Source organism: Mobula birostris, chromosome 6 (genome assembly GCF_030028105.1).
Source record: "Mobula birostris isolate sMobBir1 chromosome 6, sMobBir1.hap1, whole genome shotgun sequence".
Taxonomy (NCBI): domain Eukaryota; kingdom Metazoa; phylum Chordata; class Chondrichthyes; order Myliobatiformes; family Myliobatidae; genus Mobula; species Mobula birostris.
Window position 1 is genome coordinate 117,939,671 of NC_092375.1, and position 13,773 is coordinate 117,953,443.

The 13,773-nt window shown below is 47.6% G+C and overlaps 3 protein-coding genes across 4 annotated transcripts in view; 2 read left to right on the top strand and 1 right to left on the bottom strand.

Annotated features, from left to right (window-relative positions):
* Window positions 1-6,580, bottom strand: part of smarcal1 (SWI/SNF related, matrix associated, actin dependent regulator of chromatin, subfamily a-like 1) — a 49,742-nt gene extending 43,162 nt beyond the window's left edge. For both annotated transcript variants that reach the window (XM_072261132.1, XM_072261131.1), the window contains exons 1-2: window positions 6,080-6,580; window positions 4,167-4,217 (exon numbers count right to left, since the gene is read on the bottom strand). In XM_072261132.1, coding sequence (XP_072117233.1) covers window positions 4,167-4,217; window positions 6,080-6,461 — 433 coding nt within the window. In that variant the 5' untranslated portion in view covers window positions 6,462-6,580. The remainder of the gene's footprint in view (window positions 1-4,166; window positions 4,218-6,079) is intronic.
* Window positions 1-13,773, top strand: part of tmem169b (transmembrane protein 169b) — a 462,028-nt gene that overhangs the window by 275,186 nt on the left and 173,069 nt on the right. The gene's annotated exons all lie outside the window — the stretch shown is intronic.
* The window catches only part of LOC140198715 (E3 ubiquitin-protein ligase MARCHF4-like), a 29,494-nt gene continuing 26,295 nt past the window's right edge, over window positions 10,575-13,773 (top strand). The window contains exon 1 of the mRNA XM_072259732.1: window positions 10,575-10,961. Coding sequence (XP_072115833.1) covers window positions 10,575-10,961 — 387 coding nt within the window. The remainder of the gene's footprint in view (window positions 10,962-13,773) is intronic.

The following is a 13,773-nucleotide window of genomic DNA, read 5'->3' on the forward strand; positions in this document are numbered from 1 at the left end:
ATGTTGTCGAAGGCTACAACATGTTATAGATCAGATGGAAAATGATGGAATGTTGGCCGATGGAATTTAGTTCTGACAAGTGTAAGACGATGTATTTTGAGATGTCAAATAGAAGTAGGACTTACACAGATAAGTGGCAGAGAGCAAAGGAAAGTAGATAAACAGAAGGATCTTAGGGTTCAAGTCCATAGTTCCACAAACATAGAATAGTACAGCATTGGAAGAGTCCCTTTGGCCCACAACATTGTGCTGAACCAATTAAATTAGTAATCCAATGGCCAACGAAACTAATCCCTTCTGCCTGCACAATGTCCACAGCCCTCTATTTCCCTCACATTCATGTGCCTATCTAAACAACTCTTAAAAATCCCTAATGTATCTGACTCTACCACCTTGTGCAGCATATTCATTCTAGGCACCCACCACCCTGTGTAAAAAAGAAACTTGCCCCTCACATCACTTTGAAATGACCCCCTCTCACCTTAAATAGATGCCCTCTGGCATTAGACATTTCAACCCTGGGAACAAGATTTTGTCTGATTGCTCTGTCTATGCCTCTCATAATCTTATAAACCTCTATCAGATCTCCCCTCAGCTTCTGCCGCTCGAGAGAAAACAAACCCAAGTTTGTTCAACTTCTTGTTACATGGGTTGATAGGTAGTGAAGAAGCAACATGGCATGCTTGACTTCATAGACTGAAGGACTAAATCTAAAAGTTGGGAGCTGATATTACAACTTTACAACATACAGGTTTGGTCACACTTGGAGTATTGTGTGCAATACTGGCTGTCACATCACTACAGGGATACACAGGAAAGGGCAGAGGAGATTTACCAGGATGCTGCCTGGATTGGAAGGCTAATTATGGAAAGATATTGGATTGTTTGTTTTCCCTGAAGCAAAGGTGGTTGAGGGCTGCCACACACACACCTGGAACCGCCTGACAAAAAAGGTGATATCATTTATGAGACACTTAAAGAGATAGTTGAATAAGCAAGGCATAGAAAGATAGGAACTTAATGCAGCCAAATGAGATTTGTGCAGATGGGCAAAACAATGGGCTTGGCTGAAGTTCCCATCTCTATTCCAAATTACTCAGAATACCAGAGATATACAGCACAGAACCACCATCTCCCAGTACCAAACTCACATCCAACATCTCTCCCAATCCCTCCCGTTTTATCAGAATGATGGGTGATTTTACTGAAAAACAGAAGATAGTTAAGAATCCTGACAGAGCAAATATCCAAACCTTTCCATTTGTAGAAGTACCTTGACTAAGGGCACATAACCGCAGAATTGAAGGAGAATCCCAGGAGCAAAAGGACAGCAAGGGACAAAATTGGTCTTCTGGAAGATCAGAGTGGTCACCTATGCATGGAACTGAAAGAAATGGGGGAGATCTTAAATAGATTTATTGAATCTGTATTTACTCGGGAGATGGAAACAGGGTCTAGAGAAGAGAGGCAAAGCAGCAGTGAGGTCATGGACCCTGAATAGACTACAGAGGAGGAGGTGCTTGCTCTCTTGAGGCAAATTAAAGTTGATAAATCCCCAGGACCTGACAAGGTGTTCCCTCAGACCCACTGGGAGTATAGTGCAGAAATTGTGGGGCCCTAGAAGAGATATTTAAAATATCCTTAGCCACGGACGACTGGACAATAACTAATGCCTTTCCATTGTTTAAGAATGGCTCTACGAATAAACCAGGAAATTATAGGCCAGTGAGCCTGACATGGTTAAGTTATTGGAAGGTATTCTGAGGGACCAGATATATACTGTAAGTGCTTGGATAGACATGGACAGATTAGTCAAAATGGCTTTGAGTGTGGCCAATCTTATAGAGTTCTTCGAGAAAATTATTAGGAAAGTTGATGAATACAAGGCAGTGGATGTTGTCTATACGGACTTCAGTAAGGCCTTTGACGAGGTCCTGTATGGGAGGTTGATCAAGAAGGTTTAGTCACTTGGAATTCAAGATGAGGTCGTTAACTGGGTTAGAGATTAGCTTTGCAGGCAAAGCCAGAGAGTGGTAGTAGTTGGTTGTCTCTCTGACTAGAGGCGCATGGCTAGTGGTGTGCTGGGTCCACTGTTGTTGGTCATCTATATCAACGATATGGACAACAATGTGGTAAACTGGATCAGCAGGTTTGTGGATGACACCTAGATTGGGGCTGTAGTGGATATTGAGTAAGACTATCAAAATTTGCAGTGGGATCTGGATCAGCTGGAAAAATGGGATGAAAATGATAGATGGAATTTAAGGCAGAAAATTGTGTGGTGCTGTACTTTACGAGGATAAACCAGGGTAGAACTTGCACGATGAGCAGTAGGACACTGAGGAATGTGGTAGAATAGAGGGATCTGAGAATACAGATCCATCATTCCTTGAAAGTGGCGTCACACGTAGATAAGGTTGTAAGGAAAGCTTTTGGCACAGTGGCCTTCATAAATCAAAGTACTGAGTACAAGAGATGGGATGTTATGTTGAAGTTGTATAGATGTCGGTGAGACCTCAGTTGGAATATTGTGTGCAGTTTTGGTCAGCTACCTACAGGAAAGATGCAGATAAAATTGAAAGGGTGCAAAGAAAATTTACAAAGGATGCTGCCTGGACCTGAGTTATAGGGAAGGGCTGAATAGGTTAGGACCTCATTTCCTAGAACACAGGAGAAGGGGAGATTTGATAGAAGTATACAAAATTATGAAGGGTATAGAGAGGGTAAATGCAAGCACACTTTTTTCACTGAAGCTGGGTGAGACTATAACTAGAAGTCATGGGTTAAGGGTGAAAGGCGAAATGTTTAGAGGAGGGGGGAGAAGATGGCGGCGTGACGATAGCGCGCGCAGCCACTTCGGTGATGAATATCTGTTATTTGTCAAGTAGGGGACCGTGCACAATCCTGATTTGATGGAGACAGACGTGAGAGCACAGCGGAACATCTGGAGAAACTTCTGAAATGACTGCTTTGCTACTGCTGCTTCTGTGGGGTAACCGGAATCTCAGGAGCAGAAGGCCCCGAAATCCTCGGCTTTGCATGTTTCAGCGGCCGGGGAGAGGTCGAAGGTGCTCCGCAGAGGATGGCGCTCGGGAGGCTGTATCGGAGGGGCTAGTCAGAAGCTCGGAGTTTTCGGATGGATGGACCAGGGTCGGCTGCTCCCAAGGAATCGGCAAGTTGATGGTGCCTGAAGGTTTATGGCAGGGAGTTTCTCCCTTTTGCCGCCTGCTATCAGGGACTCGGGAGTCGATTGACTCGGGACTTTGAGACTTTTTTTTTTAAACTGTGCCTATGGTCTGTTCTTTATCAAATTATGGTATTGCTTTGCACTGCTGTAACTATATGCTATAATTATGTGGTTTTGTCAGTGTTAGTCTTTGGTCTGTCTTGTTTTCTGTGATATCACTCCAGAGAAACATTGTATCGTTTCTTAATGCATGTATGCATTTCAAATTACAATAAAAGAGGACTGAGTGTTCTCATAATCTAAATCTCAAACATTTGGGAAACTTCTTCACTCAGAGGGTGGTGAGAGTGTGGAACGAACAGCCAGCGCAAGTGGTGGATGCGGGTTTGATTTAATTTAAGAGAAATGTGGATAGGTACATGGATAAGAAGGTATTGAGGGCTAAGATCTGGGTGCAGGGCAATGGGACTAGGCAGATTAATGGTTCTAGATGGGCTGAAGGGCATTTTTCTGTGGTATAATGTTTTAATGCTTTATGATTGAACTGACAGCAATTTGGAGGCTAAATGATTAGGGATACTGGTGCAAACAACAAACTAGTCTGAATCAGGAGCTTGACCTGCCAAGTTCTTCCAGATGTTTGTTCAGTTTTCCCTTCCAGATACAGACATCTGTAGCTCAATGTCCCTCTGCATGGGTGAATGTCCTCAGAAACTACACTACACTGGATAGGGTGAGCAAGAGCAGGCACGCAGACTGAAGGGAAATCTTTGGAAACAAACACGATGTTTAAGAAATAGCACTGCAATAATCAATGACTTTGCTGAGGGAGCTGATACTTTCTGTGAGGGTGACAAACTTGGCCACAAATAACCCCGCTCTGGGAACAAGTATCACTGTCAGAGTCAGCAATGTGTTGAATATCTCCCCCCCCGCCCTTCCCCAACACTATACAATCCCAATAAGTCCCATTACTCACTCAAGTTGTCATAATCATCCATGCTGAAGTTCCACATCTTGCTGGCTACATCTGAAATCAAAGCAAAAACTGATGTTATTGTGGATACTATCAACCTTCCATTGCCTTGTGAAGCATAGCAATACTTGCACCCGAAACCCAGGCTTGAAGGTAATACTAGAAATGAAAGGCAAAACCAAAACTGCTGGAGATTGTCGATGGATAATGATCAGTGACCATTGGCCCTTGAGTCCGAGAAATGGTTGCATCACATTCCCAATCAGTCATAAGATGAGATACTTTATCCTTCCCATATGTTGAGACACCTAATCACAACAGAATCCAACTAATACACCAGCCTGCCTTCCCAATTTTAGTCATGTAATCCCTCCTTTCGCAACAAGTATGCTCTTCTAGTTTCATAGCATCGTAATAAAATCCTCTCCTCAAATCTATCTGTTGGACTACTGTGTCATTCAATTTGGGTGCCCTTTCCTACAAGTGCTGCCAGAACCACTGAATATTTCCAGTAACTGCAGTTTTTTAAAAATTAAGTGTGGACCCGTTGTTGAATCTCCCTCCAATCGCTCACAATACTAATCCTAACCCCACCCCACTCCTCTGTCACCCCACGCAATACCGTGAACCTTTCCCTCCCTCTATCATCATCCCCCACAATCCTCCATCAACACCTGAAGGCACAGTACAAGATTAATGGCAAGATTCTCAGCAGTGTGAACAAACACAGGAACAGATTCTTCAAAGCTCCAAGCAAGTTGATACAATGGTTAAGAAGGTGTATGATGTGTTGGCCTTCATTAGTCAATGGACTGAGTTCAAGAGCCGTGAGGTAATGTTGCAGCTCTATAAAACCCTGGTTAGGCCACGCACAATATTGATCTGGTAGCCTCACTACAAGGAGGATGTGGGAGCTTTAGAGGGCGCTGAGCAGATTTACGAAGATGCTGCCTGGATTAGAGAACACCTCTTATAAGGAAATGTTAAGTGAGCTAGAGCTTTTCTCTTTAGAGCCAAGGAGGATGAGGGATAACTTGACAGAGGTATACAATATGATTGAGAAAATAGCCAGAGATGACTTTTCCCCAGGGTAGAAATGGCTAATACAAGTGGGCAGAACTTTAAGGTGACTGGAGAAAAGTTTGGGGTGTGGGGGGGCAATGACAGAGGTAAGGTTTGTTTACACAGAGAGTAGCAGGTACAGCGTGGAAACGCTAAGCGTGTGATAATGGCAGTTACAAATCCTGGGTCCCCCATCAACCCCCACCACCACCGGACCCTGGGCCCTTCACCATCACCACCCCTAATACGCTGGGCTGGGCTGGCATCTCCCCTCCCATAACATCCCCACCTCACACTCTCCCATCCCTACCCCTCCCCTTCCATCCACTCCCCCCCCACACCCCACCCATACCATCCATATCCATCCCACCTCACACCCTCCCATCCCTAACCCTCCCCTGCCATCCGTTCCCCCCACCCCTCCCATACCATCCATATCCATCCCACCTCACACCCTCCCATCCCCTCCCCACCTCACACTCTCCCATCCCTACCCCTCCCCTTCCATCCGCTCCCCCCCCACACCCCACCCATACCATCCATATCCATCCCACCTCACACCCTCCCATCCCTAACCCTCCCCTGCCATCCGTTCCCCCCACCCCTCCCATACCATCCATATCCATCCCACCTCACACCCTCCCATCCCCTCCCCACCTCACACTCTCCCATCCCTACCCCTCCCCTTCCATCCGCTCCCCCCCCACACCCCTCCCATACCATCCATATCCATCCCACCTCACACCCTCCCATCCCCTCCCCACCCCTCCCATCCACACCTCACTCCTCATCCCCTCCCCACCTCACCCCTCCCCTTCCATCCCCACCCCTCCCATCTCATCCACTCTTCTCACCGTAATGTCTGCTCGGGATGCTCTTGAAGACGGCCAGCAGCGCGGGATTGAAGCCGACCTCCACTCGGAAGCGCTGCGGGTCGTGCCTCACACACCTGCCGCTGAGGACACCCGGGGCCACGGACAGTCGCTCCGGCCCGCTGCCCGGGGTGACGGTGGCCGTGACTGCTGCGGCATGATGCTGGGGCTCGGGCCTGGCGGTGGCCTCCCCCCGGGACGCGCACACATCCCGCTGCGCAGGGGCAACGGGCCGAGGGGGGCTGGGGCTGGGACCGGGAGCCGCAGCCTGGGCCAGGGCCAGTCTCTCGGCCCGGCGGGCCAGCGCCTTCTGCCGGTTCTCCTCAATCCGCTGCTTCTGCTGCTCGCTGAGTCCGGCAGACATGACCAGGTCGGCGTCAGCCCCGGGCAACCGCTCCCACCCTCGGCGCTGAGCACACAGACCGGCTCCCTGCCACGCAAGCGCCAGGCTTTACGTGGCGCAGGCCTCAAGAGGCGGAATCCAAACAAACGTGATTGACAGGCTGACAACCAATCACTGGTGCGGTACAGGTTGTTACAGGAGACGGCATTGAAGCCGCTGAAAACACGGTAAAGTGTGCGAGGGCATTGATCAACCCGGTATGCTGGGCAGAGTCGTACCGCAAGGAAACAGGCCCTTCGGCCCAACCGGCCCGTGCCGGCCAAGAATCCCTTCAGCCCATCTCATTTCCTATCCGTTCCTTTTAAATGGTGTTGATGTTCCTGCCTCAGTCGCTTCCTCTACTGTTTGTTCCATGTCCTGACTACTCACTGTGTTAAAGACATTGCCTTCAGGTTTCAATTAAATCCCCCCCCCCACCTTATTTTGTGCCCTCATGTACATCATTCCCCAACCCTAGGGGCAAGACTTTGCCGATTGACTCTACCTGGGCCCTTCATTATTTTGTTCACTTCTATAAGATTATCACTCATTCTCCTATGTTCCAATGAATAAAATGCCAAGCTCCCAACTCCTCTCCAAAAACTCAGCCCCTGAGTCCGGGCAACATCCTCGTGAATCTCCTCTTCACTCTTTCCAGCTGAATGCCAACTTCCTATAGCAGGGTTACCAGAATTGAACATAATATTTCAAATGCGGCCTCAGCAAACTTGCAGAACATCATGTAGGATTACAGAAATCAAAAGAACTAGAGGCGCTGAAAGTTTGCATTAATATGGAAAACAATGGAGGTGAAAGAGTTAAAATTTCAGTTTAAATACCATTTATGTGAATGTTCTTTTTGCACTGGGACTATGGCCATTTCCACAGCAGCTGCCCGATCTTCAGTGTTTCCAATATTTTCTGTTTTTGTATAGAAAAGTAGGGACCTTGTACATGGAAACTAGATAATTTCAATGCTCTTTAATGCCACTGATTTGATCTTGGGTCTTTAGAGCACAATTTACAAATCTGCGGATTCACAAAACTTGAAGGTGCAATAGGTGAAAGAAAAATGAAGGGCTAAGTGGGAAGGAAGGGTTAGATTGATCTTGGAGTAGGTTAAAAGGTCAGTAGAACATTGTGGGCCGAATAAAGTTCCCAGTGAGTGTATGTGTGTGGTCTTCTGCTGCTGTAACACATTCGCATCAAGGTCCGATGTGTTGTGTGCCACTTACGGGATTTTTTTTTGTCTTTCTCAGCATTTTCTGTAAACTCTTGAGTTCATGTAGCATGGAAACGGGTCCTGTGGCGCCATAAGGCAGCCGATTAGAAGACCATAAAATATAGACCCAGAGGCCACTTTATTAGGCACACCCGTACACTGAACGTTAATGCACATATCTAATCAGTCAACCATATGACAGCAATGCATAACAGTGTGCAGAACATGGTCAGTTGTTGTTCAGACCAAACATCAGAATGGGGAAGAAATATGATCTAAATGACTTTGACTGTGATTGATTGTTGGTGCCACACGGGGTGATTTGAGTATCTCAGAAACTGCTGATCTCCTAGGATTTTCATGCACAACAGTCTCTAGAGTTATAGAACAGCTCAGCACAGAAATAGGCCCTTTGACCCATCTAGTCCATAGAGCACTATTAATCTGCTCTGTCCCATCGACCTGCACCCAGACCATTGAATTTAAAGAATTTGGGTGTACAAGATGAGGAGAGGCATTGATCGTGTGGATAGTCAGAGGCTTTTTTCCAGGGCTGAAATGGCTAGCACGAGACGGCACAGTTTTAAGGTGCTTGAAAGTAGGTACAGAGGAGATGTCAGGGGTAAGTTTTTTCCGCAGAGAGTGGTGAGTTTGTGGAATGGGCTGCCGGCGGAGGTGGTGGAGGCGGATACGATAGGGTCTTTTAAGAGACTCCTGGATAGGTACATGGAGCTTAGAAAAATAGAAGGCTATGGGTAAGCCTAGGTAGTTCTAAGGTAGGGACATGTTTGGCACAGCTTTGTGGGCCGAAGGGCCTGTATTGTGCTGTAGGTTTTCTATGTTTCTAAAGAATGGTGAGAAAAACAAAAAAAAAAAATTAGTGAGCTGAAGTCTTGTGGGCAAAAATATCTTGTTAATGAGAGAGGTCAGAGGAGAAAGGCCAGACTTGTTCAGGAGGTACCTAATAAAGTGGCCACTGAGTTTAGGAGCAGAATCTGGCCATTCAGTCCACCAAAGCTAACATATCCGCCTCATCAGTCAAGGAAGCCAGATCTGCAAACTGGTGGAGTTGGAGATGAAAGTCATGTCTTGATTAGGACTACGGACAGGATACAGGGACCCAGCACTGGCATTAAACCAATTGGCAGCCTCCATTTTGTAGTACTTTCATGTTCTCTTCAGTACTGCCCACTTTTTCCAAGACTTAGAAGATATTCGGTGAACTTCTGTGGAGCTACAGATTAACAGTCTTTTTTTGGGGGGTTCTGTGTCTCCCAATTAGGAAGGGATTCTGGGAACGAAAGGGTTAACACATGGATCATTTGATGGCTCTATGCCTTTAATCACTGACGTGAAGAAGAATGAAGGGTGCTCTCATTGAAACATATCAAATATTGAAAGGCCTAGGTGGAGTGGATATGGTGAAGATGTTTCGTATAGTGGGGGAGTCTTAGGACCAGAGGGCACAACCTCAGGAAAGAGGGACGCCCATTTGGAACGGAGATGAGGAATTTATTTCGCCAGTGAGAGTGGTTCCGTGGAATTCGTTGCTGCAGATGGCTGTAGAGGCTAGGTCATTGAGTACAGTATACTCAAAGCAGAGGTTGATGGATCAGGGTGTCAAAGGTTACGGGTAGAACGTAGGAGAATGGCGTTGAGAGGGATAATCAATCAGCTACGTTGGCACGGTAGCGTAGTGGTTAGCGCAATGCTTCGCAGTACCAGCGACCCGGGTTCAATGCCCGCTGCTGTCTCTAAGGAGTTTGTGCATTCTTCCCGTCCCTATGCCCATTTCCTCCCACAGACATCGAAAGTTGTCCTGTGATTGGGCTAGAGTTAAATTGGGGGTTGCCGGATGATTCTTCTCGAAGAGCCTGTTCCGTGCTGTATCTCACTAAATAAAGAAAATGAATGAAGCAGACTCGATGGGCTGAATGGTTTAATTCTGTTCCTGTTGATTATGGTCTTACTTACCCTGGCCATGGCCATCACCTCTCACTTGCTTCTTGGATGAGGTGCGGAGAATCGGCGCCTGAATATCTCAGGCGCGATGAGGATTTGTACGGTAGAGGAGAAGCCGCTTTAAGAAGCGGGGTTGGTCGGAAAGAGCAGAGAGCCGCTTTAAGGAGCTGAGGGGCGGGAGCTCTCCGCCGTTCTGGTGCTGAATTTCTCCGGAGCGCCAGCGACCAGCTGGTCCGGATCAGCTTCGGAAGGTGAGCGTGGAGTCGGAGTGGATCAGAGAACGCTCGGTGGGTCGGAGACCCGATGTGAAGCGGCGCTGGGCGGGAGATACTGGGTACAGATAACCAGATCCTGGAACGGTGTGGAGCTGCGACAGAAACTGAGCTTTGGAACGGGCCCAAACCGGGCCTAGTCCGGGCCAGCCCCGGGCAGCTCGGGTCCAGAACCGCAGCCCCCGGTCATTGAGCACAACAACCCCTTTATCGGTCTTAACCAGGCGCAACTGCTCAAATTCGCTCAATATCAGCGTCTGTCTTTGTGGCTCGGGAACAGAATGGATTCCGTCTGTGCTGGCGTGAGAATTCACCGATGATCCCGTTCGCACACAACCGGGACCACCCGGGTCTAACACAATTCTGCATTGGGATCCCCCCTGCGCGACCGCTCTGTCGGAGGGACTCCGGCTTGGATCGATCTGCATCACGGGCTCGGACTTGGACCAATCTGGGTCAGGACGTTTCCGGGTCGGACCCGCCCGTTCTCGCGTTCCAGGTTGGACCCGGTTATCCCGAGATCCTGGGTTGGATCCAGATCTAGATCTGGTTGTCACAGGGTCCTGGCTTGGATCCGACTGTCCCGGGAGCCCGGGTCAGGGCTTCTTCCGTTATTCATTGTTGGGTCACACCACACAGATGTTGCGCCAACTCCGACTGAAGTGCCGCTGCCACATGTTGTTTAGTGACTTGAAGGTTTTGCCGTTCAGGCGACCTGTCCCTCCGCCTCCTGCGATGAACTACGACCAAATCTCACACCCGATCACCCATGGACTCCCGCCCACCAACAACACTATCGCGCCGGCTGTTAAAGAGACCAAGTGGCGGGCAGGCGGCTCGTCACCGGCCGAGGATCGCTGTCAGGAGCAGGATTCCAGCAGCTATGATCAGGCCACTGCTTTGGCGAGTTCTGCGGAAGAGGAGTATTTCCGAAGGAAAGGCGAAGACAGGGTATCCCTGAGCAGTAGCATCGCCAGCGGCTGCAGGTCCCCCCAGTGTCGGATCTGTTTCCAAGGACCGGAGCAGGTGAGTGGTAACTACCCTTCCCACCTTTGAACAACAATCCACGTCGCTTCAGCTTCCAATACATTATCCACCGAGGAAGTGTTCACACCCGTGGCTGAAAAGGCGTGGAAATGGTAATTAAGTTTGATTTATTGATATCGTTTACTTCTAAGCATTTCTTGTAAGTTGTTCAGGAGGACATCGTCAGTGCCTAAAGTACATTGCACATTTCCCATTGAAAAGATATCGGTCAGCTCTAGGTAGAGCTGATACTCATGGTGAGAGACAGATCAAACAATGTCCACAGACACCAGAAACAAATGTTTGTAGCTTAAGACTTGGGAGCAGGATTAGGCCATTCAGCCCATTCTATCATGGCTGATTTATTATCCATCTTAACCCCATTCTCCTGACTTCTCCCTGTAATTTTTGACACCCAGACTCTGCAAGAACCTATCAACCTCTGCTTTAAATGTACCCAATGGCTTGGCCTCCATAGTTGTCTGTGGCAATGAATTCCACAAGATTCACTGCCCACTGGCTAAGGAAATTTCTCATCTCTGCTCTAAATGGACATCCCCCTAATCTGATGCTGTGCCCTATGGTCCTAGACAATCATTAATAACCAGGTACAGTCAACATCCTTTTCCCAAAACAAAACTATCTCAAACACAAAACAGCTGGGAGGCACAGTGACCTGTAGAAGATGAGGGTGGATATGGACCAGCAGACCCTTTGGGTCCCACTTCTAAACACCATCAAGGCTGATCATCCATTTCAATATCCTGTTCCCAGTTTCTCCTAATAACTCCCTATCCCTTTAATGTTAAGCGATTGGCCTACTTTGAGGATAGGCAACACACACAAAATGCCGGAGGAGCTCAACAGGTCAAATTTTTGAGCCGAGACCCTTTATTATGGCTTAAAATGTAGGTTGTTTATTCCCCTCCAGCATTTTGTGTGTGCTGCTCTGGATTTTCAGCATCTGCAGAATCTCTTGTGTTTACTCAAGAAGGTTTCTGGGAAAGTATCAAGAGCTGGGAAAGAAGTTAAAAGCATGGAATTGTAGAAACAGGATTCAGAGACGATGGGAAATTTAAACAGTGTGAAACAACAAAGGGGAGCCAGCACAGAATTGTTGTGGGTGATTATTATTTGAGTAAGTTGGTGGAGTTTTTTTTTTGAAAATGTAACAGAAATGGCGTTGCATTTCATAGTATAAACATCAGTTTGGAAAATATCTGTAGGTTAAATACAGTGCCACCCACTGGTGAATGATGGAATTGGAGAATCTGGCAAATCGTTGTGTGGCAGGGGCAGGAGTCAATTGGATTGAGGGGGTGCTTTAGATCAGATAGAGGTAGAATTGGGCCATTCAGCCCATTGAATGTGTTCCACCATTCTATCATGGCTGATTTTTTCTTCTCAAACCCCGATCATGTGTCTTCTCCCCACAAAGGGGAAATCAGGAGAACACACAGCAGCCCTCATTGGGGTCAATGGTGGAAAGGGCAGGTGGCTTCAAGTTCTTAGGTGTCAATATCTCAAGGGACCTATCCTGGCCCAACAGATTGTTTGCATCACAAACAAGTCAGCTGGCAGCTCTATGTTACAAGTTTGAGGAGATTTGGTATAGTGATAGTCATTGTCATTGTCATAGTCATAGTCATACTTTATTGATCTCAGGGGAAATTGGTTTTCGTTACAGTTGCACCATAAATAATAAATAGTAATAAAACCATAAATAGTTAAATAGTAATATGTAAATTGTGTCAGGAAATAAGTCCAGGACCAGCCTATTGGCTCAGGGTGTCTGACCCTCCAAGGGAGGAGTTGTAAAGTTTGATGGCCACAGGCAGGAATGACTTCCTATGATGCTCTGTGTTGCATCTCCGTGGAATGAGTCTCTGGCTGAATGTACTCCTGTGCCCACCCAGTACATTATGTAGTGGATGGGAGACATTGTCCAAGATGGCATGCAACTTGGACAGCATCCTCTTTTCAGACACCACCATCAGAGAGTCCAGTTCCATCCCGACAACATCACTGGCCTTACAAATGAGTTTTTTGAGTCTGTTGGTGTCTGCTACCCTCAGCCTGCTGCCCCAGCACACAACAGCAAACATGATCGCACTGGCCACCACAGACTCGTAGAACATCCTCAGCATGTCCGGCAGATGTTAAAGGACCTCAGTCTCCTCAGGAAATAGAGACGGCTCTGACCCTTCTTGCAGACAGCCTCAGTGTTCTTTGACCAGTCCAGTTTATTGTCAATTCGTATCCCCAGGTACTTGTAATCCTCCACCATGTCCATACTGACCCCCTGGATAGAAACAGGGGTCACCGGTACCTTAGCTCTCCTCAGGTCTACCACCTGCTCCTTAGTCTTTTTCACATTAAGCTGCAGATAATTCTGCTCACACTATGTGACAAAGTTTCCTACAGTAGCCCTGTACTCACCCTCATCTCCCTTGCTGATGCATCCAACTATGGCAGAGTCATCAGAAAACTTCTGAAGATGACAAGACTCTGTGCAGTAGTTGAAGTCGGAGGTGTAAATGGTGAAGAGAAAGGGAGACAAGACAGTCCCCTGTGGAGCCCCAGTGCTGCTGATCACTCTGTCGGGGACACAGTGTTGCAAGCACATGTCACCAAAGGTGGCATTTGGCATGTTACACATGGACCTTGGAGAGCACTCTGTCTGGTTGCATGGCAGCCTGATATGGAGCCTCCAATGCACAAGATCACAAGAGGCATCAGAGGGTTGTTGGCTCAGCTAGTTCCATCTTGACCGGGTTAGGAGAAATGCCCAAGTGACCAGACCATCTTTATC